Source organism: Platalea leucorodia (assembly GCF_965183815.1).
Source record: "Platalea leucorodia genome assembly, chromosome: 6".
Taxonomy (NCBI): domain Eukaryota; kingdom Metazoa; phylum Chordata; class Aves; order Pelecaniformes; family Threskiornithidae; genus Platalea; species Platalea leucorodia.
The window spans coordinates 13,859,772-13,884,807 of record NC_138828.1 but is presented as its reverse complement, the minus strand read 5'-3'; the positions used below and the strand labels follow the sequence as shown (position 1 = coordinate 13,884,807).

Sequence of the window (25,036 nt, the reverse complement as noted above, 5' to 3'; positions counted from 1 at the left end):
TCTGCTCTGCTCAAGCTTTCTGTATTACTCAAATCCTCTCCAAAGCTCTTGAGATGAATATTTTGTAAGTTCTCATGTCAATTAGGTCAAATACTAACCTCATTATTCTCCTGTTTAAAGATTTCCAAACTCTCTTTCTGCAGACATATCTAATTACTTGGTTTCGCTAAGCTGTAGCTGTCCTGTTTTCCTGGCATGATGTCGTCCCTGACATCAGCAGCGCTGCCCGGCAGCACGTGGCTGACGCAGCGTAGACTCACCAAGTCCTTCAGGTGGGAAGGGACCTCGGGAGGTCGCCACTCCAACCTGCTGCTCACGGCAGAGTCAGCTCAGAGGTCAGACCAGGCTGCTCGGGGCTTGTATCTCGTCAGTTTTTAAACGTCCCCGAGGATGGAGACCGCACAGCCTCTCCGGGCAGCCTGCTGCGCTGCGCGGCTGTCCCGACGGGGAGCAAGCACCTCCTTATGTCATGTCTGAACCTCTCTTGTTTTCAGTACGTCTCTTGTCCTCCCACCACTGTGAAGGGCCTGTTTTCTCGGTAGCGCTGCTGTAAGCGCTGCTGGGTCTCCTCTCCCGACTGAAGAAGGCCCGTTCCCTCAGCCTGCCCTCGCAGAGCACATGCCGCAGCCCCCGACCGTCTCGTCTCCGGTAGGATGAAGGAGATACCTCCTGCGGTCCCAAGACAGCCGGCTGGAAGACCTAGAAACACTCTGACTTTCCTTTAAGGTGATTCCTGCGTATTGCCGAGCTGCGGCGGAGCCTGAGGTCCCTGCCGTACGCTGAGGCGTGTGGCGATAGAGCACCGTCCTCACGGCCGCCGGGTAAGAGCCCACAGATTGCACCCCCTGCTTGGGGTGGTCACCCTTCCTGCAAAACTGAAATCCAAGAGCCCGTGTGTTTCGGCAGTTAAATCCCTCCACGTCAAGAGCAGCAGACAAGGGTGGTTCTCGGTGTGGGGAGGGAGAAGGGGTGCCATGGTGCCTGTGAGGGGTCCACAGGGAGGTGTACTTTCTGAGGTGAACTGTAGACAGGCGGATTTGGAGCAGCCGTCCGGGGGTGCTGTGCTCGCCCTGCACAAGACGGAGTTCTCCGGGGGCCCAGCGCCGGATGGGCTGGGATGTCCCTGCCGGCTGTGCCGCTTTGTGCCACGTTAGGAACTTTCCCCACCAGAAATTGAGCGATTTCCCCCCGCTCTCCCCGCCGCCCCCCTCCCCGGCCGCCATTTTGTAGCGGGGCGGGGCGTCTCCGCCTTGACCCCTCCCCCGGGAGCGCCGCTCCGCGGCCCCGCCCGCGGCCCCGCCCCTCCCGGCTCGGGGAGGGGCGGGGCCACGGCGCGAGCCCTCCCTCGGGGCGGGGGGAGAGGCGGGGCGGCGCGCGCGCGCCCGCCCGTGTTACCGCGGCTGCGCCCCGCCCGCCGCCGCCGCCGCCGCCGCCATGGACAGCGACGAGGAGACGCTGGAGGAGACCGTGGAAGGTACCTGCCCCGGGGCCGGGGGGGCGCCGGCGGGACGCGGGGGGAAGGCGGCCCCGCGGGCGCCGGGCGGTGCCGGGGAGGAGGAGCGGGGGGCGCGGGCCGGCGGCGGCCCGAGCGGGGCGGCCGGGGCCGGCGGCAGCGCATGACATCAGCGGGCTTATGCAACGGCCGCGCCGCCGCTGCGCACGTGGCGGTGTGCGGCCGGCGGGGGGGTGTGTGCCGCCGGTAGCGGCGGGCAGCGCCGTGTCGCGGGGCCGGGCCTGGCGCCGGTCCGGGGCCGCCGCTTCGGCTGCGGCAGCGCGGCGGGGCCGGGCGGGGGTTGGCTACGGGCAGCCGGCAGCGGCCCCGCGCCGTCGGCGCACCTCGGCTGCCGCAGCGTCACCGCGCGTTGCCGCTGCCGCCGCGGCCCCCGGCGGCCCCCAGCCCGCGCCCTCCGCCCCGGGCAGCCGGTGCCGCCCGCGGCTCGCACGGCGGGCCGCCGCCCCGCGGCGCGCCTCTCCCGCGGCCCCGTCCCCCCCGCGGCGCCCTGCAGGCTGCAGACCGGCTGCCCCGGGAGGCCGTGCCCGTCAGCGCGGCGGCGAGGCTTGCGGAGGAGCAGCGCTTCCCCCCGGCGCCTGGCCGGCTCCGTCGGGGACGGCCGGTCCGTCAGGGTGCGCCTGCCCTCGGTAAGGGAGCGAGGGGCAGCCGCTCCTGAGGCGGCAGTCGCCTCAGTGCCAGTGGAACAGGGAAAAGGCAGCGGCAACCGGAGGAAGAAACTGCGGTCGCGCATGTGGGCAGCCGAGCTGGAGCCGCGCCGCCCGCGTTGCAGCGGGAAGGCCCGTCCCACAGGCAACGCGCACCCTCTCCTTCGCTACCCTTGTCTGAGTGCAGAACTAACCCCCTTAAAAGAGTTTTAAAACCGAGGCAGACGCCTCCGGAGGGCATTGCTCATGGAAACCTCGGCGGGCAGCGAGGCGGCTCAGCAGCACGCCGTCGTCCCGCCGGGCGCCCCGGGGCGCGGTGCGGGTTTGCCTCCGCCGCTCCGGGGCCAGGCGTGCCCGCGGGACGCCAAGGCGCCTCCTCCCCGGGGCTCCTGGCCGGGCACGGCCCTGCCAGAAAGGGCAATCCTGGATTTTTCAGCTGTTGGGATGAAGCGCACAGAGTGAGGAGCCGCCCGTGAGGAGATGCCGGTAATTCCCGTCGTTCGGTGGCGGGCTGTTTGTGTCTCGCGGCCGGAGGATTAGGCCTCGCAGCACGTCTCTCCGGAGAAGGCATCGAGCGCGGCAGCTTAGTTTAACGACAGATGCGAGCTAAGCAGCTGCTGCTAGGATCTGGATTTATTGTCTAGGTATGTGGGAACACAGCCAAAGAGAAGCCTTGTTGTGTAAAACGTGGTTGTGAGGGGAGCGAGAGCCTTCAGCCGCAGGGTGCTGTGGGTGGGGTGCGCCCTGTGCCCCAATAGATGTGTCTCTTCCCCTTCCTCTCCTCCCCGCTCCTCAGATCTATGGATTACAACTGTGTCTTTGGCAGAGAGCCGTAGTTTTGGTCCTCATGTCACGGGTAACGCGTTCTTGCCGTATCGTGGATTTGCTTAGCGTTTCTGTGGGCTAAGGAAACAATTCTTTAAAGCATATGTTATTCAGCAGCGTATATGAAAGTATGTGTTTTTCTGAGTGACACGGAAGCAGGGTGCTGTTTGGGGGTGAATAGGATGGCTGGGTGTTGTTGCACTTACCCAAAGGAAGTTAGAAATACGACAGAAAACAGCACTTTTTTGGGGGGTGGTCGTGGTGGTGTTGGTTTATTGTTGTTATTCCTAAAACATCCATCTGGCATCTTGGTGGCCAGAATCTTTTATTGATGATGCACACTGCGTGTCTTCTGTTAAGTAATAGTAATACTGACAGTAAAGGGCTTTTATCTTCGGTTTGTATACATCACCGTTTTTGGTAAGTGGCCCCATCATGCTGCGTTGTGAACTAGCCCCTATTAGTGTAAGTCCTTTTCTTGAAAAGTTCGTGGTCTGAGCTTAAGAGGAGATCTTGAGAGACCCTTAAAGAAGTAACAAAAGTGAGGTTTTACGATAATTTAAAAGTATGTTTAGGCATTTTGGGGTTGTTTTCACAAATGGAGGAGAGAGGTGAGAAAGGGAAGTGGAACACACCGTGCTTTGCTCTCACTGAAATAATGAGGATTTTTTCCATTGACTTCATCTGAAACAGAATTAGAGCCTCAGGCCTCAGCCATACAGGAAAAGTTTCATCTATGTAATTAAACTTGAAATTGCTTTTTATCCCCTATTGACTAAGAGAGACTGAATGTCTCTTGTTCTGTTGGGGTGGGGGATATTTTTTTTTTTTCCAGTAGGGGAAAATCTCTAGCATATTAGAAGAATTGGATTCTTTGTACTGTGGCTGAGATTAAGACTCTCTATAGAGGCCATCGGATCAAAGCTGACCATTTAAATCTCTGGGATAGTCTGTATCCTACCGTGCAAAAGTCCTGACGTGCGTGCTGTGTGTAAGCATGGCAGCTTTTGTGTTGGGCTTTGCATTCCAGCAAAATTTTGACAAAACTGAATAGTCACAGAGAACAAAGTAGCAACGTTTTGTTTGTGTGCCTTTTTTTTTTTTAAATAGTATAATGTACCAATACTGTCAATATATTTTTTTTTAATCCAAGTGTTTTATAAAAGTTTTGCTCCTATAGTGAGGGGAAAACTGGTAGTGTAGCGTTTAGGGTTTGTTAACTTACACCAGTATACCCTTCCAATATTGATAAAACTGAAGCCTTTAATTAACACCATAAATGTTGACATAGTTGGTTTTGTTCCAAAAGAGGTGTTCACATCAGAAATTTCACTGACCTTTTAGTTAAATTGATGTAACTGCTAAAACTTTTCCTTTCTACAAAAAGGGGTGTCGTGACTGAATGGGAGGAAAAAAAAGCCTTTCTTCTGTTTGGAAAGAGCAGCACGCTGCCCTTTCTGTTTTAAAGGGTTCCTCTTCAAAGTTATTAGAAGCCTTTAGTGATGTAGCTTTTTTACCCCCCTACTTTTGCTCTCTTTTTACTCTGTTACTTCTCTCAGCTTGGACAGTAAGCAGTGTCTGATGGGTTTTATTAACTTTTTAAACTGTTTTCAATCTAGCTTGGACCGGGAACTTTAATTTTTAAGTTTTGTGAGGTGGCTGAACTGGAAGCAAGGTGGGTTGCTGCCCCTGAGAGGGGCAGGTGGGCTCCCAGCCCTGCCGTGGTGGCGGGGTGCGGGCTCAGCCGCCCGAACCAGCAGCAACGCAAGGAAGGGAGGAATTTTCTGCCAACTTCATGAGTTGCGCTGCTGGCGGAGGGTGCCAGGCAGGTGCCAGAGCAGGTGCGAGAGAGACTTGGGGGAGCACACGTGGGGAGGGTGAAGGAGGGAATCTTGGCTCTTGGATGAGTTCAGATGTCTCACCGGTATGTTCTCCTGTACACCTTCTTTCTAGGTGCATTTCCATACCCAATGTGACAAGTGCAGGAGATAGGTAATAAACCTGCGCAGCCTTACTTGGTTACTTTGAGCTCTTTTTTTTCCTTCTTCTATCTTTGCCTCTCTTTTTTTTTTTTTTTTTTAATGAAATTTACTTTGAGATAGACGAAAGTTTGGAAATATATCCTGACAAAGTATCCTGTGCTGGATGGCATTCTTCTGTCAATAATTCTGGTATTAAAAGGCTAGGGCAGGTCATGTGCCTCTAGGAGAGGACTTCTGAAGCCACACGGGTGGCTGGCTTTTCCCGCTGCTGTCTGCACAGCTTGTTTTCTCTCTGGGCATAGGACTCGAGGTTTGGGAATACTGAAGTGCCTCTTGTTGCCTGCGTCAGCCTGGGCTGTAATTGCCCCCCCCTCATGCTGGAGTTTGTTTCTGCCTTTCCATGTGTGTGTTGAACCTTTTTGGTTTAGGGCAAATTTGGTCAGGGAAGAGCTTGACCCAAAGCCCGTAGAAGTGGATGCGTGTGCTGTCTCTCATCTCTAATAGGCTTTGTATGCCTCACCAAGAAACTGGGGGGACCAGAGGCATGTTTTTATTTAGAAAGGTGGAAGAACATAAATATACGCTAGCTTTTATTTATTCGTCAGTTTTCATGCAAAATTTATACCTGCTAAAATGTCACGACAGGAGCTTGTTACACCCGCAGCTGGTGTATCTCTGTGCTGAAAGCAGCCCTGCTGAGCTTGAGCATCTTCATTCTGCAGTCGGAGCAATGTTCTTCTAGCGCAGTGCTAAGGACTCCCAGTTCACATAGGTAAACTCGACAATAACAATTGTTTAAAACACACTTCTTCCATTTTCTTTTGGCTTTGAAGAGGCAGATAGAGGTACCATAGGAGCCTTATTATGCTTTAACTTAACCAGAGTTGGCCAGTTGTATTCTGTAAAATACAGACCCCTGCAGGTGAGGATCCAAGCGTGTTGCCCCTTGGCTTTCCCCATGTGTAACAGCTGTAATGATGAAAACTGATACGGCTAGGAAAGGGAATGGGATGGGGGGATGTAATGCGAACACATCAGAAAAGCACTGGAGAGCAGCATTTAAAATACGAAATAGCAAGTTGACTGACATATTGCAAGGGCATAGTATTATAGATATTACACGGTTTTATTTCTTTAAATTTCTGTGGATACAGCTACGAGGTGGCACACCCACATTGTTGCAAGACATGTATTTATCAAAAGAAAAACCCAAACCTTTTCTTACTCAGTGGATTGAAATCTATTCCGTTCTCACCAGGAAATACATATTTTAGATAAAGAATTACTATATTTTTGAAGGCGTGTATTAACACGAGTTAGAATAGTACGAACCTTGTTTCTTTTAGAAACTTGTCTTTTTGCTTATTCTTCTCTCTCCTGTTTCTCATCATCCCTTTTCTTTTATCCTGACCCTCTTCATTTTTTATTTTAAGCGAAGTATGTTACACAAGTACAGACTTCAGTTGTACTGAATCTCTGATCGCTGTTCCTGACAGAAATGTTTTGATGCAGCTTACTGTTTTCTACTAGGAGCTACTGCATTTCAAGCGTCTACATAATCAGAACAGGTTCGCAATTTTTGTATAATGTTTAATGTGTTCTTTTGCTCTTTGTCTGGATTTTATTTCAGGGCATCTAGATGATGATGGGTTGCCACATGGATTCTGTACAGTCACCTATTCGTCGACAGACAGATTTGAAGGAAACTTTGTGCATGGAGAAAAGAATGGCCGTGGCAAGTTCTTCTTTTTTGATGGAAGGTAGACACTGACTCTTTGATTTTTTTTCTTCTATATTCTGCCTCCTGCTTGCAGTGGTATAAAACTAAGCTGCATTGATTGTATGCTGCTGAGTTTCTGGGTGAAGTTTCTCGTTAAAAACTGTAGCTGGAAAGTTTTCTGTACTGCTGCTGTAGCCGTACCTTTGTGGGCTTGGGGGCTTTGTATGTAACGTGACGCCTGGAGTTGTTTCCTGGTGGGAGAATGCCGCGGTGTGAGCTCTTTTAGCACTGTGAAGTCATGAACTAATTGGAGACTGTGAGAACGGGGAGGTGGTCCAGAGGTATCGGAAACCATGCTGACGACGACTTGGACTACAAAGTTCAAGTTCATAACTGCAGGTGGAATTCTTTGTGTTATAGCCCTATACAGAGGCTGCAGCTGGACTGGGAGCTCCCTTTGCCAGACCTTGTGCACAGGCATAGGACCTTGGCAGAGGGGCTCACCCTCTGCTTGGTCTTGGAAATTGTTTAGTGGTTAAAGGACCGAGTTAGATATGGTTTTGTTCCCAACTGTACCTAATCTGCAAGTTGCTTGTGGCCTGATTTATTTTCAGAAAAGCCCTTATAATTTCCCCTCTCCACTGGGAATTGGGCTAGTCTGTGCCTATGCATGTGTTTTCTTCTCAGGTCTTCATTATGAACACCTCGTATGTCTTCCCCCAACTGCAGCATTTCTCACTGCAGTTGCTCAGAACTTCCTCCAAAGGAGCAGCAGATGTATAAAATGACACGATTCTTCACGGTTTTGCAGCTGTCAGTGGCACTATGAATAGCAGCCGTTAAACTGACAGTCGTGCCGGGTCTACTCTCCTCCTGCTCAGCGAACTTCTGAGCAGGAGCGGAGGTATTGTGCTGCCTCAGTGAGTCAGCTCCTTGTCTGTACTTGCCTTTGCAATTGCTTCGTACTGGGGATTGTGGGGTTTTTTTCATGAGAAAGATAATATATTTATTCAGTTACGCAGAAACTGATCAGGCCTCCAAGCCTGGATGAAGAAAAATCCCCAGTGTTGTTGGTAATGGGCTTATTAAATCTTGTATGAGTAACTGAAAATCAGTACTGCCCAGCAGCTGACCTCTCTAAAATAGCCTTTTTTTTTAAGTTGGCAGACAGCGTCTCTATGGACACACGTACATAACGCTTCTGTGCTTGCCGATGATCTCAGCAGAGCAGTTGCTGGTTGTACAGTCAGAGAAACTGACCCACTATTTTGTTTGTAGGGCGGCTCCTCCAAGTAATCCAGGGTACAGGCAGTGCTCTGTGGGAAAACTCAGGCTGCTGCTGAGTCTTTTCTGTACCACTTCAGTGTTGCCAATTCCTTTTTTTTTTTTTTTTTTTTTAATTTTCATAACCCTTAAAAAAATGGAACAGTTGGCTACTGTATGACTTCAGGAACTAGCAAAACGAAAATAGACAAAAATAGCCTGTAATGTGGTTTTGGAAAATGGGATATTTTTATGAACTGCCCTAAGCTGATTTTCATTCAGCTAAAGCAGCCTAAACCGAGCAGGGACTAGTTAGTAAAGATGTTGCAATTTACCTAGCTATGCCCAGCTGGCACCAGTAAGTTGCCGTCTGAAGTGGATGGTTCAGGTGTCGTGACGTGTTGCAGGAAGAACGACCTGGCATAAACCAGGACACGCGGTTTCCTTTAACTGTGCCGTGGGCAAGGCGGAGTGTTTATGAAGAGAAATGAATCCCCAAAATGTCTCAGAACACCTCTCCCCTTGCAGCATTGTGTGCGGCAGTGCAGTTAATTTACGCTGGTTTCAGCGTTCCTGGATCCGTTTCCCTCACGGGCTGCTGGTAAGGGCTGACAGCTAAACTGCTGCAGGTCTGTCGTTTGGGAGTCGCTGAGTCCTCTCAGGCACTGGACTGGCAGCAGTGTAAGCGTTCTCGTTTTTTGAGTGTTGGGAAATAGGATTGGCTGCCGGGCTGCCTTGTTTGCCTCAGTGAAAACTTTTCCCTTTACTGGAACAGCCGCCTCCTTCCTGTTGATTATTTAAGGGAGTAGAAACCTGGAATGAAATATCAGTTGTTTTTTCCTCCCCCTTCAAAAATGCAACAAACCCCAACCTATTCTTTCAGAGAGAAGTCTCACCTCTGGCACACTCCCCATTTTGGATCGTGTACTTGAGCTTTCGCTGGTGCTAACGTTTGCTGGAGTGCACTTTGCAAAACACTTTACGCAATAACTGCGAGCATGAGAGCCGTGCTTGGCACAGAGCTGCAGCTGCTCTTCTCCCTTAACTAGAAACTCTTCTAACCTGACATCTCCCAGAACACAGTAGAGAACAGTATTATTTTTAAGAAAAACTTTCCAATGTTCCCATATAGAGGGAAAGGTGGGAGATCAGAGAGGGAGGGATGAATGGATCGGGGTCTGTCGATACAACTTAATACCTGAAAGGATATTGCAGTCAGTATTTCACACACACACCCCAACTGTTATCACTGGTTTATTTTTTAGGTAGTGGATATCCTAGATCCTCTCTAGGCCTGGTGGATAATGGGAAGACAGTACATCTGATAAATCTTGACTTTAGTAAAACTTTACATTGTCACAAATATGATAATCTGAGAAGCAAACTGGAGAAATGCAGGCTAGCTCAGGGTTCGTATTAACAAGATCTTGTTTATGCAAGACACAAGCTATTTATTCCTCAGGTGAGGTCTTAGTTGCAACTATCGTGTCTGGCTGCAGACACCATACAGTTTAAAAAGAGAAAGAGAGAAGGGGGAGCGGGGTGGAAATAACTCAAAAACTGTGAAAAATATAAAAGTTTTAGAGAACCTGACTTTTTAGGCAAGGTTGAAAGATACCTGAAGAACTCACTCCATGTCTGTCTTTTTGATTTCCTTAGATGATACAAGCATGGAAAAAGATGGAGCTTAAGCTTTGGAGCTTAAGACAATGAAAGAAAACGTAGAGATTTGAGTTACAGTAAAAGAAAATATATTTTTTCCAGTGCTAAAGCACTGTTGTAATTTAGCAACTTGTTAACTTCAACTAATACCATTAAAGGTAGCAAGAAGGTTTTTTGGTCTGTTTCATTACATAAACTGGGGGTGGCTCCCTCTTTTAAAGAGTAATCCTACGTGTGGACTCTGTGTGTGTTGTCAGCTACAATGAAATTCAAATCTGGTGACCTGTGATAAACTAGGGGAGAAAGCGGTGTCGTTTGTAGCCGAGTTAGCGCACAGATTTCTGGTGGTTCCCTCATCTGCTCTGCTCCTTCCCTGTGCTGTAGCTGTCTGTGCAGCTCTGTAGTAACCTGGATCAAGAAATTCATCCGATTTAAAAGTAAACCAGCTTTCCTACCCCTTCCTGCTCTGCATCTGGTTTGCGTTGAGGCTTTTACTGTAGTGTATTTTCCCATGGAAACCTCAGCCAGCTTGTCAAAGTTAACTAAAAACAGAAAGTGAAGCTTTAGAAACCAGAAAGTTAATTCTGAGAAAACATTCCTTCTGCAACTCTTAAAAATCCGTTCTGTAACGCTTTGTAAAACATGTAGAGTCACGTGCTCCCAGGCGCTGTTTGGGCTGATACCTTAGATGTCTGCATCAGAAAAAGAATTATGCAGTCAAAGTATATGTACTACACCTGGCTGTTTGCTAAATATGCTGGGGTAAAAGCTAAACAGTTCATCTTTCCTTGTGCTAGTTCTAACCTGAGAAAGAAATAGCTGAGTAGGTCCTCTTTTACCGTTATGCTTTCATTCTTTGTAGTTTCTCTCGGGAGCCTTTTCTAGGAGAGGATGCGAAGCAGATTGCAAGATATTATTGCTCACCTTCTAAAGGGTTTGTGAGACAAAACTGAAGTGAAATGTTTCTTTGTTCAAATCCAAGCACAGCACTAGTTCTGTTTGACAAGCTCTGTTCCATTTTAATAGAAATACATGAAAAATGACAGTGCTTTTGGCAAATCCAGTACAGATTGCTGCTAAGTGTATCGCTAGAGAGCTCACACTGAACTGGTAGCAGGTTGCAGTTTGTGCCCTTTTGCGGTCCACCTGTATGGCGGTTCAATTTTTTCTCACCAGAGAGATGTCAGTAAAGACCCAAACGTAGGAGGTAGAAAATCCTAATGTGAGAGTAGCCTGCTTGAGCAATAATTTCTTCTCTGACCACGAGCATCCATTTCCTGCTGTAATTTGCTACCCCAGCCTATAAAAAAAGCTCAGCAATGTAATTTAGATGAATAATGCTGTGCCCATGCAGCGCACCCTGGTGAAAGGACGGTGTAAGTTGTTCTCTGCCTTTGGAGGCCTGTGGAAAAAAGTTTCTGCTTTTCATCTTGGCTTTCCAGAGAAGTCAGGTTTACTTTTGTACTCCCCTTCCCCTTGCCCCCTTCAAATTTGGTTGAAACTAGCAAACACATCAGAGTGGGGGATAGTGATGCCTGGCGGGGGATGGAGGAGAGATGCTGGAAGCGGTGTCCCAGCCAGAGAGCCCCGGCAGCCGCCGGCGAGCCTTTCGACATGCCTTTCGGTCCGCCTGCGCATAGCTCTGCCCTGTGACAGCCTGAGCTCTTGGAGCGAGGCCACCGAAAAAATGCAGAAAAGCTGTGATTGTTGCAGTGGTGGTGTATGTTTTGGGGAGGGTTGTAGGGTACTCAGTAATAGCAAACCAGGTGTTGCCAGTTACCTCCTCCTAGGACCTGACTTTCTTGAAGGTTTCCCCTCAGCCTCAGTAATATGTAGAACGATGAAGAGAGGAGCAGGCTTGTGCCGTGCCTTGTGTCGAGGCTTTGGGCTCACCTCTTGGAGAGGTGAATAGTCTTCCACTGCTGTTTTCTTTCTCTCTTTACCAGCACCCTGGAAGGGTACTATGTTGATGATGCCCTGCAAGGCCAGGGAATCTACACTTACGAGGATGGAGTGGTCCTTCATGGCACATACGTGGATGGAGAGCTGAACGGACCAGCACAGGAGTACGACAGCGATGGGCGGCTGATATTCAAAGGGCAGTATAAAGACAACATTCGACATGGAGTTTGTTGGATTTATTACCCGGTAAGCCTCACCACCTGCTCTCTCTATTGCAGAATAGCAGCATTATGTATCTTTCTGTTCTCCCCAGCTGAAACAAATATCCACTGTGACCCAGCTATCCAAAAGTCAACACACACAAATCAGGGTGGAAGTTCTGTGCATTCTCATTTTGGATAATCCAACGTACAGTTAAACTTTTTCAGTGTTGAATGTTTGCCCAGTAGACAGGATTCAGCAAGGCTGTGAGATGCCTCCACTATTTTAATCTTCCAGGGAACCCAGCCCCTTGGAAGTGCATTTATATGTGTCGCCTTGGGAAGGCTGGGCTGGTGATCTTGCCGCTTTGTAGTGCTGACTGCAGGTGGGGAGCATCGGAGCCGTGCAAGCTGTTGCAACCTGCTGCTCTTATTTAACTAGGAGGGGAGACTTTGTCCACTTCTGCAGAGTATGTTGTGTAGTCTGGCTTCCCCCAACAAATCGGATGTAACTTTTTTAAAATTTTAATTCCTATTCTTACACAACACTCTAGACTTGAACCTTTCAGTCTTTACCTTGTACTGAGGTGGAGGAAACACCTGCATGTAATTAAACTGCTGGTCAAAACCCAGTCTATTTCTGTGCTACGTATTGCACATACTTCAGTTGCAGATTGATTTCAAATGCTCGCCGTTGGCTGTTCATTTTATTTACTGGTTTTCACTCTTGCCATTAAGCATGTGTGTTAGAATCAACAAATGCTTGGTGTAGGTAGCCAAACAAGTAGCAGTTTTTCAGTATAAAATACACACAGCTGACCCTTCAGATCACATGTCTCCTGTTTCATCTTCCAGCTGACAAAGTGTTGCAGTACCTCCTGGAAATGTGGCTGTTTAGAGGCTGTTTATCATTATCATCTTGCCAGACTAAAGGATGCAAGGTGTTTCAAAAAAACCTTTGCCACGGAAGCAATCGTTTATGCATGGTTCTCTGCATGATGCTATGTGCACAAATTTTTACCCACACTTAAGGTTCACTGTTCCTTGCTACGGTATGAAGCTCTTTTATCCTTGGAGTTGAGCAAAATGGCGCCACTCTGAAATAGAGTCTGTGCACAGTGATCTTGATCTAAATCAGCCTGTTTCCACATCACGTCTGCTGTTTGTACTCCAGGGCATTACTTGAAGATGTCTCCTTGTCCTTTTTGAAATAAACACCTGAAGTCGTTAGACCTGTGCTAATCTATGCATCTCATTCTGCAATTCCATAAATAGACCTAACCGGACTTGCAGGCAAATCACAGATGGCAAAGCCCAGGGCTAAAATGTGTGATGCTTAGAGAGGAAGCGTGTTGGTGATGATGGCTTTCAGCAAACAGTTGTTCTTGTCAAATACCACCCAACATCATAGGGGGATGCTGGGACAGAGAAACTCTCCAGTTGTCCAGCAAATCTTTATCTTTTTTTTTTCTTATTAGGCTCAAGTTTTTTGACGTACTATGAATTAGCAGTGAGCAGGGTTGCGTTTTAAGTTTTTCTTTCCTCCAGCACAGTATCATACTGAGAAAATTCAGACAAAGTTTGTGTATGGCTTTGGGCCCTGGTTCACAGACTGTTCACATAAAAATTTTGCTAATTGAAACTCGGTATCTGTGTCACGTGGAAGGAAAGACCTTGGGTTTTGCCTATTTCAAACAACGTAGAAAACCCCGTTCATTTCTTTTATTAGTTTTATCCTGACTGGAATGACTTCACCCAGCTTCTTCATGTGTCTGTTTCTCGCTCATTTTCATGAACTCGCATCCAAACTTACTGTAGCTTAGGTTGCTTCTTTAAAAAGTTGGTAAAAATCTTTTTCATTTACTGAAGATGGTAAAGTGTGACTGAATGCTCTGCCTGTTCTTTCTTGCCCGTGCTTTCAGGATGGAGGCAGCCTTGTGGGAGAAGTGAATGAAGAAGGGGAGATGACCGGAGAGAAAATAGCCTATGTCTACCCTGATGGAAAGACTGCATATTCTGGAAGGTTCATAGATGGAGAAATGATAGAAGCAAAACTGGCAACTCTGACATCTGTAGAGGATGGGAAACCTCAGTTTGAAGTAGTACCAGGCAGTAAGTTCAGCTAACACAGAAACTTGTATTCTCGCTACCAGCCCTTCGTTGCAGACAGCTCGGTTTCTGTAATGTTCCCCATTGGAGACTCTAAAGGCTGACTGCGATAAGAATGTCTGTTAGCGAGAAGACCTTTTTCTAAATTATAAAGTTGGACAGAAAGGCAGGTGGAGCGATCCCTTTGCTCTGGGCACAAATGGGAAGCGACCCATGCGGCGGTGCGGCTGAACTGCATGTCACAGCCCTTCTCTCCCATGCTCACGGGCACAGCCCTGCTTGTCACGCACGCCATTGCCACCTGTGCCAGCATGAAAACCTGCTTAACGGTGTTAATGCTGGTGCAGTTACAGGCTTTGTTTTGTTAGTGAAATCACAAAGAGCGGAGAGGGAGGCTGTGGTTTGGTTGTAGCTCTGTCAGTTGGGTTTCTGCAAGCGAATGTGAGCACTGAATATTCTGGCACTTGCGTCACGGGGCTGAGAGGACACAGGGGTTGGAATCGGTGAACTAGATTCAGTTGTTGTATAACAGTCTGATTCACCAGCACCCTTCAGCCCGCCTAGTCCTGCGGCTAGAAAGTGGCTATGAAATGGTTAGGGTCAGGGTGGTGTCCTCGACCCGTGTAGCCGTGCTGCTTCTCCAGGGCCGTGGTGGCTTGGGCCTGTAGTTCTGGAGTGGTTTTGTTGCTCTAAGGTGTATGTGGTGTTTCGGAGGCGGGTGGGTTAAGTTGCGGACAGGGCTATGAGTAATAAGCAGGGACTATGCTAACACATTTACTGTTTTGCCAGCAAAGATTGTCTCACTCAATATGAAATAAGAACATAAAACTCAGTGAAAAGGGGTTGAGAAGCAAATGCACGTGACTTTTCATTTTCTTAAATCTCTCAGTTGTGATAGCAAATCAAAATTTAACTTAAAACATATCTTCTGAGAGGGTACAGTTGTGCTTTGTAAATAGGATTCAGTTACGCTCTGGAGGAAGCTGCCTTCAGCCAGAACAGATCTTGGACACCAGGGGCAATGGCCTTTTATCAGATTTTGTAATATTGCCTTTTGGGTTTTTTTTCCTATCTCGTTTCCACCTGCATCTTAACCTATCTCCCAGATAGTCCTCTGGCAGTTGATTGTACAGGGATGTAAGAATATAATTAGAGCTGTACCGCTGAGTTGCTTATTAATGGCAGGAAATAAATGACTGTAGCAAGTGTGATTACTGAACATTATCTTCTGGCTGAAGTCTCTTCAGCATTTGGGCTAGAAAACATTTCCTATTTGAAATAGTCCAAGATTTTTTATAATTAATGTGTTATTGAATATACACTTTTAAATTTTGCTTTACTTCGTAATTTTAATTAGAGACTCTGGGAGGGTAAGTTTTGAAAGACTGTCCAGTCCTCCTTTAAAAGTTGGTAGTTTGAAGAACATATATATCATCTTTTTGTGGTAATACTGCTGCTCGAGTATGTTGAGGGGAAAAAATAATCAAGAAACAGTATCTCACAGAAGACCTTTTACAGGTGCAGTTCTGTTTAATTCCTTTTTTTGGAAGCATAACATTCATTTCTTGCAGTCATTAAAATTTAATTTTTGAATGTCTTGATTAAGTTAAAGGTTGCATGCTTTCAGTACTGCCAATTAGTTTATTTCCTTTGTTGATTTCTGGTTTTTTTAGGCCCAGTATACAGTTTTGACAAATCTACTTCATCCTGCATTTCTACAAATGCACTTCTTCCTGATCCTTATGAGTCAGAGAGGTAAGCTGTTTTTCTTCTCCCCTCTTTCAATATTGTCCATATTTCTTTGCTGTTACATACTTAGGGCCTAATTTTGCAAACCTTTTCTCATTTAAAATTTAAAAAGAATAGCGTGTAAGGGTTTGTGAAATGGAACCCATTACTGTACATCAGTCAGTGTTTGACTTGATTGAATTTCTTTCTGATTCGCATGATAAAATTGCACTCTAGTGGTTAGAACATAGCAATACTTTTTTAAAGAGATTAAACTGGGATAATTTCTTAGCATTTCAAAGACGTGTTCGCTCAAGTCCTGAACTCTACTAATAGCCCACATCTACAGTATTCTGAGTGAAAAAGTACGCTGTTCCCTATTTTCTAGATGTGTAACTAGCTTCAGTTTGTAGTGTGCTGCATTCAGTGTGTCTCGCTGGATGCACGCGTTGTACAAAGTCTTCTCCTCTCCCTACGGATGTAGCAAAGTGGCAAGAGTAAATCATCAAGCTGGAGGAAAGTGAGATACTGTTTGTGACAACCCTGTAATGTCAAAACACGTTCCTCAGCAATTGTCTTACCATAGTCAGTCAGTGATATCTCTTCCGTGGCTATTCCACAATTACACTTTTTACCTAGACTTTTAAGAGGCCTTGCTCTGTAGATATCTTGATTGTAGTCCTTTTCTGATACTTCCAAATGTCTAAAAAAGTGATTAGTAAAATGCTGGCATTAATTTGCATTAAGTGCTTGAAGATCTAGAGCTTCACTTTGAAAACTCTTGCTCAGTGAAGTAATAATCTGTGCATGTATACACCAGCAACCTCAGCTTAGTGGGGACCTCTGGGATTCTGGTATATTATTGAGGGTGTTCCTGAGTCAAAGCCATCATTGAGGAGTAATAGTAGGTTGGCACTTTAAAAAAAAAAAAAAAAAAAATTCAAACTAGTAGATCAATAATAGATCAATAGATCAAAAGTCAGCCCCCACTTCCCACCAAATCTGTATTTTGCCAAAATAGAGAGAACATATGGAGGAGAGGAAGGAGAAGCGGGTGCATTTGGAGGTTTTGAATTATTATTATTATTATTGTTATTGTTGTTATTATTATTATTATTATTATTATTATTATTATTATTATTATTATTATTATTATTATTATTAGTGTTGTTATTAGTGTTGTTATTATATTGAGCTATTGGTCTTTATGCCAGTAGTGTTGTGATAATACTTCTTGAAAATGAAAACTGTAGCCGATCACTAATTCCATGCCCTTTTCCCTTGTAGGGTGTATGTTGATGTCTCTCTCATTTCCAGTGCTGGAGAAGGATTATTTTCGAAAATAGCAGCAGAAGCCAGTACAGTTATGTCCTTTTACAACGGAGTGCGAATTACACACCAGGAGGTAAAGGAGAGAAAAAAGTCAGTCTGAATTTTCATTGCTCCTTCTGAAATCTTCTTACAGTAGGATTTTACACCCCCTCCTTCCCACCCTTAAGATTTAATATGATGGAGTTTAATTGAAGAAAGTGCATGTTCACCTATGTATACATTAAAAAAAGTGGTGGTTGGTTTTGGTTTTCTTCTTAATGACTTACAGGAAAAGCTTTAGTTGCATATATTTGAATGTTTGCTTTCAAACTGCTGTCAGTGTTGACCCCTCCACACACACACTGGATTTTTGCCTTGCAAACTAGGTAGACAGCAGAGACTGGGCCCTCAATGGAAATACAATATCCCTGGACGACGAAACAGTCATAGACGTGCCAGAGCCCTACAACCACGCCGCCAAGTACTGTGCCTCGCTGGGGCATAAGGCCAACCATTCTTTCACTCCTAACTGCATCTATGACCCGTAAGTAGAGGCCCGTGTTTCGGAGTGGGAGCTGCAGCCCGGCAGTCTGGGCTCACCGGGTGTTTTTGGGCAGCCGAATGAGGAGCAGCCGGTAGGGCTGGGAGTAATGGGCCAGGCACTGAAGGAGTTCCTGCTCACCTGGGCTGAGTTGGAAACTGGCTGGCATTGTGGGTGCTTGATGTTCCTCGAGACTTACACCATGGAGTATCTTGAAGTTTACAATGTGTGTTAATTTTGTCATGAGCTTGAGGAGCTGCCTCTTGATTCTAAAATGCATCAGCACAGCTCTCTAAATCCTAGCTTGGCTAGGACTGCACCATATTTGCTGAACTACAGATGCTTGACCAGCACCATCAAATGTGCTGTCATTTCTGAAACTCAAAAAATAAGCATCTTGCTGCTCTGCAGTTGGTGCAGAGCACTAAAACTTTGTATGCTCGAGGGTATAAATATTTTCATACCAATGTACAAATAAACAGAACTGTGGAGATACATATGTAGGAAATAGTTTTCCTTCATTAAATAAGGCAGTTCCCTTTACTGTGGAACCCTGGAAAAGGATGTACAGAAGTGCGTTATGATTTTTTTGGTAGGTAACCTGTACTGAGGACATTAAGATGAGCAATTTCCCATGCTCTCCAGTCTCTCATAATCTCTACTGTTTTCCTGTTGTGCACATGTTTACCTCTGCAAGCCCAAGGCATGTGGCAGTGATTAACTTTGTTTTATTTATTTATTTATTTATTACAAATGAGCAATGTTGCAGGACTGTTGAAAAATTTCAAGTAATAGAGCTACACAAAGCTGTTTTAACATGTCGATGTTTTTGCCCTTATAACTTAAGTCTTCATCAGATTGACTCAAAGCAATCTACTCATCTGAGATCAGATTATGTGAGATTACTCTGAACTGCGAGTGACTTCTGAAACGATAAAAGGGGCTAACAGAGTCTGTGAATTGACAGCTAAGCCTAGCAAAGGTGTTTATTCTTTGTCTAGGTTTGTTCATCCTCGTTTTGGGCCTATCAAGTGTATCCGTACCATCAGGGCTGTGGAGAAGGATGAAGAATTAACAGTGGCTTACGGATACGATCACAACCCCGTTGGGCAAAACGGGCCAGAAGCACCGGAGTGGTACCAGCTGGAACTGAAAGCTTTCCAGGCTGCCCAGCAAAAGTGAAATGGGAGCTCCTTCTCCGTTCAGCAAACTGAAATAGAAACTTGGATCTATGCACTACCTTTATACTGAAAACTGGACAACCAGGGATTGTTCATGCTGTTGCATCATAACTTTGCATTCTGTGTTAAGAGATAAGTTTCTTGCATACTAACTAGGTTTGACTGTGTTACTCATAGCAGATTTAAAATTAGCTAGCGTTGCACCAGTCTTATCTGGAGAAATTATTTAATATTCTATACGAGACGTGATATTCTTTGGTAGCTTCTGCTTTTGCACCATATGCAAAGATGCCAAAAGACTAGACAGAAAACTAAAATGGGTATATCGTTCACTTTTAGTCGGCAGACTTAGTGTTGCTCTCTATCTGCCTAGGCATTATTGTGCAACTGCATTTTGCATATATGCCACTTGTGATGATAACAGTAATATTTTGATATTCTCTAATAGTAGCATAATTTTGCCTTTTTAAACCTTTGATCTGAATCTTGCAATAGAGCAGTTTATTTATTAGCATATAGGAGGCTGGGTTTTAACTCCCCTTTCCTCTTGTCTGAACGTTGTTCTTTCTACAAATCCTCTTTTGCAGGAGAAAATCCTTTCTAACTAGTGGAAAGGCTTGTGTGTGTATGTGAGAGTGCTGTGTGTTGGTCTCTGTGGCTCTCTAAATAGTATAGCAACATGTCCAAACCTAATATTTATCTAGCCTTTACGGCTGGCTTATTTTATTTAATTTATGATTATGACACGCAAATGAAACTGTTCTTTGCATGAAGATTTTCTGAAAGGAGAAAACGGATTCACTTTTGGAAGGACTTTCAAAAGTACAGGTTCTGGAAGGCAAGCACATTACTTGCATTAGTGTCCATGAGTTGGTTTGCGTATTTCACCTGTTAAAGCGGCCAGTTCTCAAGGCAGAAATTCTAGCAACGAGGTGCTTGCACCTCGGGTGAATTCCCTTAAAGGAGGTGTATGTATTTGAGGGCAGGCTGTAGTACTTGGGTAAGGAGAGCTGTATCTTTTGTATGTGTTCAGTTGACAGAGGATATAGCCTTGTAGCCGTCTTTTAGTAGTACTGGTTTAAGACACAGTAAATTAATATAGTATGAGATATCAAAATAAGATTAAAAAAATAATGTGAAAAGATTGTTTTTTGAAAGACAAACAATGAATGTAAAAACATCACTCACCGCTCATATTTAGAAACAGCAGTCAATCCATAGCTTTGTTGCAGCCAACAGCGAGGGCTTGTGAATATTCATCGGCAGGGCTGTGTTCTGGGGTTTTTCAGGGATAGGGAAATTTGTTGTGCATTTTTTCAGATACTGTACTGGTCTTGCCTAATGCTGTATAAGAGAGAAATAATGTATCATCTCGGCCTGGATACTGGAGCCCTTCTGGGACCCCGATGCTCTCTTTAGGGTTTAGCAGCTTAGGAAAAACTCAAATGCATTTGCAACACTTTCTTTAAATATTTGTAGTTTTAAAAAAAGTTTGTATATATGTAACATAAACGATTGGGAAATCAGACCTACCTTTCTATTGCAACACGTTTTGGTTGGTTGCTTGAACGGTTGGAGGTGTCTGGCTGTCTGGAGAGCCAGACATGGAGAATGTGTTGGGTTGGTACCTGCAAGTAGAAGGACGAGGTTGCTGCTTTGTGCAGTCTGAGAATCCTTGCTTTGGTACCTGTGCAAAGTTAGGAATTATTAATAAGAACCTCTCTAACTTGGGGCTCTGTTTACTCCCTGCGACTGATCACAAACCTTTTTCAGCACCTCACCATTTCAGCTTGCACAAAAGCTACTCTGTGCATGTGCTGGGGAGGGGGGGGGGCAAGTAGGCTCAGGGCTTTTTGACACTCTTCCAGCAGCGATCTGAATGTGAGCTTTGACACCATCCATCTCCTCGCGCTGGAGACTCAGGCCGCAGCTCCGCTTCTCGTCCAAGGCAGGTGGCTGGCAGAGGTGACAGCTCAGGGACTCAGCTGAGTGTGCAGAGACAGAACAGAGCCTCGCAGGTGAGGGAGAGCTGTCAAAGGCCGATTGGCAGCAGAGCTTCAGCAAATGAACCTCAAAAAGAAAATATGCATGTCTTGATCTTTCCGTACCTGCCCACAGGTCATTATTTTAGATCACTGCTGTTTCAGCTGTTTGCAGAAAAGCGTGCCTCTCTGGTAGGAAGCTGTTGTGTGCATCTTGTGGGTTATTCTGCCAGGACCATGAAGTTCGCAAAGTTGAGGCTTGTGTTTAAGTGCAGGGAAGAGGAGAGGGAAGATAATGTGACTGAACCCTGCTGTGAATGGACGGTAACTCCTTCCACGGTCTTGATAACCTGCTTTGGACTGCTGGCCTCTTTGTGCCCGCTAGAGAATCGTGCGTAAAATGTTCTGATCTCTAGAGCTCCTTTGGCTTTATTCCTGATCAGTCTTCGATTCCTCTGCTATCTCCTCTTTGTGTGGAGTTGCTTATGTTTTAATGGATTTGTCAGTCTTCATGTTGCCTGATTTTTGAGATAAGTACAAGATAGGTGCTCTTTGCACATCAGGTTTGAAGGTTGCATCCTGAAATAGGAAAATTCTAGGGAAAAAAAGGCATGGAGGTATCCTCTGTGTGTTCTCAAAAGCTGTTAATTTGATGACAGCCAAGCAGATTCTCTTGCTCTTGTGTATGCTTGTAGCCTGGTAGTATGCCACAACTGTGGCTATCGTCTCTGTTAGCTCTACTGTCCTTTTCCTCTCTGCTCTGTTAAAATCTATTGGTCCTCCTATAGATCCCTTCTTCAGTGACCGACCTTCTATAAAAGTTGTGATTATAAAGCTGCTTTGGCTTGATTCAGGACCAAGCCTTTTAATTCTTTGTTTTCTTTTTCTTTGTGGTGTGTTAGAGTGGAGATGGTTGGGATGGTTACCACTGAGTAGCAAAAGGGCTCAGGGCTCAGTGTGTCCTTCAGAGGTTTTTGAGAGGTGTGCGTTGGCAACCACAGGTTCAAACACAGGTTAGTTACAGAACTCCAAATAATGCCTTAACATGGTCAACGTATTGCAGCTCAGCTTCTGGGGCTCACTAGACAGCGAGACCAGCTTAGCAAAACTATTTATCAGTAGTAACACGAGACCCACACCAAAACGTGGTTTTAATTTGGAGCAAAGGAAGCAGTCATTTTGCAAAGCGATCCGTTTGAGTCTGTTGAATGCAGCTGACTATTGGTGAATGTGCAATAAGTAAAGAAGCTCCACTTCTCAGAGTCTGGCCAAAGACCTGTCCTGCCGGCACAGAAACTGGAAGAAGAGCTGGTGCCTGTCAGCTGGGCCTGGGTGAGCAGTTGGCTCTCGGAGTACCCGCTGTGACTAAAGAATGGTATAAGAGAACCTGGAATTCCTGTTTTTTTTTCAGGTACAGATCAGTTCCCAACATCTGCCTTTGGTCTGCAGTGCTGCATGTGGCTCCTCTGTGATGGTAGGGTTGTTACCCGAGCTCCTTTATGAGAAGGAGCCTGTATCAGCCTGTATTAGAGGCTGCTGATTGTGTCTCTTTAAAAAAAGAAAAAAAAAAAAAAAACAACCCCCCAAAAAACCCCCCTTAAATGGATCTTCCTGCTACAGCAGCACTATGTTTTGTCACCAAGAATACAGAAGCTTAATTTTCTGGAGAAGCAGTTAATCTTGGTTACAAGAGAGCATGAGAAGTTACAGCTGAGAGCTACCTGCTGCTGGGTCACTCCTCTGGATAAGAGGGAAAAGGGCTCAGGCCTGGGGGGGGGGGTATGTCTCAAGTTGAGTCTTGTCCTATAATTTGACTTTTTGGGATCTACTAAAATACCTGATTTTTCCTTCACAAATCTGAAAAGGCTTTTTTCCTTTTTTTTTTTGGTAGTAATTAAAAAACCCTTAACCTACATAAATACATGTAAGTCTTAACTGTTGAAAAAGTCAAAGGAAATACATGGATATGACTCTTCAGCAATCACAGTGAGAGCTGTGATAGCTTTTTGACTTTTTCCACAGTTGCAACACTACCCACTAGGATGGCCCGTGATTTTTCCCAGATGCTGCAGCTCCTGGGCGACTCGCGCAGGTTTCGAGACCTTTGGGAGGCCAGTTGCTCGGCCTTGTGAGGCTGCGTGTTTCGGGAGCGACTAGGGAGCCTTCTCCTTAGTTCAGCCTTTTCGGCTGCGGAGCTTGCAGTCTTGCACGCGGTTGGCCGCGGTTGTGGTTTCTTTCCCGGGGCTGTTGTAGTACGTTGCTGGTGTGGAAGCGAGAGCGCCGTTGGGGATTTCTCACCCTCTGCCAGGCACTGGAGGAGCAGAGTAGCCAACGTATCCCATCTGGTACGAGAAACTGAGAAGTGGTGGAAATCGCCACTTTCCTGTTTCCTTCCCAGTTGGCTGCCCTTGTCCTTCAGTCGAAACCAGTGCTCACCACTTTGGTTGTGCCAGGAACTGTGCGGTGTCGCTCCTGTCCCAGAGACCCCTGTGACTTCTATCCTTCACTCAATTTGATAGTCTTTTTGGAAAATGCTGTCGTCGCGATGAGGTAAGGAGTTGTACAGAGCCGGTTATCTGCTGCTTTGTTTTCCTCTGGCACAGCAGAATTGCTGGAGCTGCGGGTGCCTGAGGAATTCACCTCCAAGCACTTAAAAAAACCCCAGTTGCTTTGAAAACAATGTTGCTGAAGTGTCTCCTTATATGCTGGGGTGCTGCATTAGACGCCTCTTCCTCACGTACCGCACTGTCATACGCCGAGAGCGTTTGGGCGAGGAGCGCAGGCGTGGGAGCAGCTTCACCTGTGGGTGTGAGCGGGCTTCAGGCCCCCCTGCGCCCCGAGGAGGACTTGTTCCTTTTGCTTTCTGTGCTGGAAACATGAGAACTATATTTTTGGACAAAGCATTTCTAAGCAGTCTTATACGGGACTATTTTTTTTTTTTTTTTTTTTTAAAAAAGGTGCAAGATTGAGTGCATGTTTACTTGCCCCAGATCAAAGGTTTTGAACACTAAGGTCACTATCTGTTGAATGGACCCTCCTCTTGGCGCTCTTCTGTCTTCAGGCAATTGAAGCTCCTGCCCTCTTTCTCTACCAGTTCTACTGTAACTACTGTTTTTTTTTCCAGAAGAAATATATATATACAAAAATTCTAAGCAATTAAATGTTCAAGCCATAAAATCATGAGTGTGGGAAGACCCCCTTCACAAGTTTTAACATATTTGTATGTAAAATGATGTTTGTATGAAATATTTTCATGGTAGAATGAATATTTAAGAAAAAAAGTTCCAGTAAGATCTAAACCAAATTTAAAAGGATGTCTTTTTGTAAGATGCAAGTGTAATTGGTTACCAATAAGTAGATAATTTTTTTTTTTAAAGGGGAGATGCAACAAATGATCTTTACAATTACAAATGGTCGTTTCTGCTATTTGGGAAAGTATTTATGCAGCATTACACACAGCTGTCATAAATAATTGCAATAGCAAGGCCAGTCACATCTTCAGGACATACCTCTCAGCTTGTCCCTCCATGATATTGTACAAACGGACCCATCCCTCCTTTCTGCAGATTTCCTCCTAGAAAACTTTTCCTACTGTAACTGTACTGAATTTAACTCTTGAGCTAAGATCCAGACTAAAATTGTGTATTACTTAACAGTTTCTGCTGGGCCTTCTGCTATTTTAATACTCTTCAGCCCATAATTACTGGGTGTCTCTGTTCTGAAGAACTAAGTGCTAAAGAATAATCCTTGGGGTAAGCTTATACGTGTGCTAACAGTTAACCCCGGAGTATTTACCTTGTATACAGTACTTGATAGGTGTTTTATGACATTTGTACTCGAACTATGAGCCTTACTGAACATCTGTAGGTTTATTCATGACTTTTAAAAAATGGATAACTCTAAGAAAGATGTTTACATGAAGGATGATTGCCCTTCCTTTGATGTTATGAATGAGGTTTTTATAGTGTGTTTGGGTGTATGTGCAAGGAAGCAAGAAAAATGTTTCTGGGGAAAAATAGACTTGACAAACATTTGTAATAAGTGAATTTTAAAGATTGCTTTAATTGCGCTATGAAGGCAATGCAGATATTAAAATATTCAACAGAACTGTCGTCTCTCCTTGTTATTTGTGTGTCACGGTTTTGGGCATCCTCTGATCTCTCCCCCTTGCTTGTGTACTGCATGGTTGCTGATGCACGGGAGCAGGATCTGTTAACAGACTTCTAGGCTGTTAACAGAGTTAACAGACTTCTAGGCCACATGATATTAATAGCAGAACACTCCTGACGCTGCTGCCTTTTTCTTTTCCTGGCATCTCTGCCGGTTTTGTTATTCGCTTCTCTCTTTTCAATGCACTTAACACGGGCTTTAGGTGTGGTGTGGTGTGGAAGAACATCCGGCCTGTGTGTGCCAAAGCATCCTTAACAGTTGTACTTTAAAACCTGTGAATGTGCACTGGTATGTTTTTCTCTT

General features: G+C 45.6%; 1 protein-coding gene across 8 annotated transcripts; it reads left to right on the top strand.

The window, feature by feature from the left end:
• Positions 1–1,369: 1,369 nt before the first annotated feature.
• Positions 1,370–24,664, top strand: SETD7 (SET domain containing 7, histone lysine methyltransferase). Of its 8 annotated transcripts, none has more exons than XR_014228609.1 (9): positions 1,370–1,474; positions 6,595–6,724; positions 11,556–11,757; positions 13,634–13,823; positions 15,494–15,575; positions 16,836–16,953; positions 17,246–17,403; positions 18,402–23,113; positions 23,521–24,664. XR_014228609.1 is itself a non-coding variant. In XM_082316014.1 (8 exons), the coding sequence occupies exons 1-8, from the start codon at positions 1,435–1,437 to the stop codon at positions 18,580–18,582; spliced, it is 1,101 nt and encodes a 366-aa protein (XP_082172140.1). In that variant the 5' UTR covers positions 1,370–1,434; the 3' UTR covers positions 18,583–23,510. The 8 variants fall into 8 exon arrangements, 2 of the variants coding, with proteins under 2 accessions (XP_082172140.1, XP_082172141.1); XR_014228610.1 differs by lacking the exon at positions 23,521–24,664 and having other exon boundaries at positions 18,402–21,974; positions 22,962–23,510; XR_014228611.1 differs by lacking the exon at positions 23,521–24,664 and having other exon boundaries at positions 18,402–21,974; positions 22,627–23,510.
• Positions 24,665–25,036: the final 372 nt, after the last annotated feature.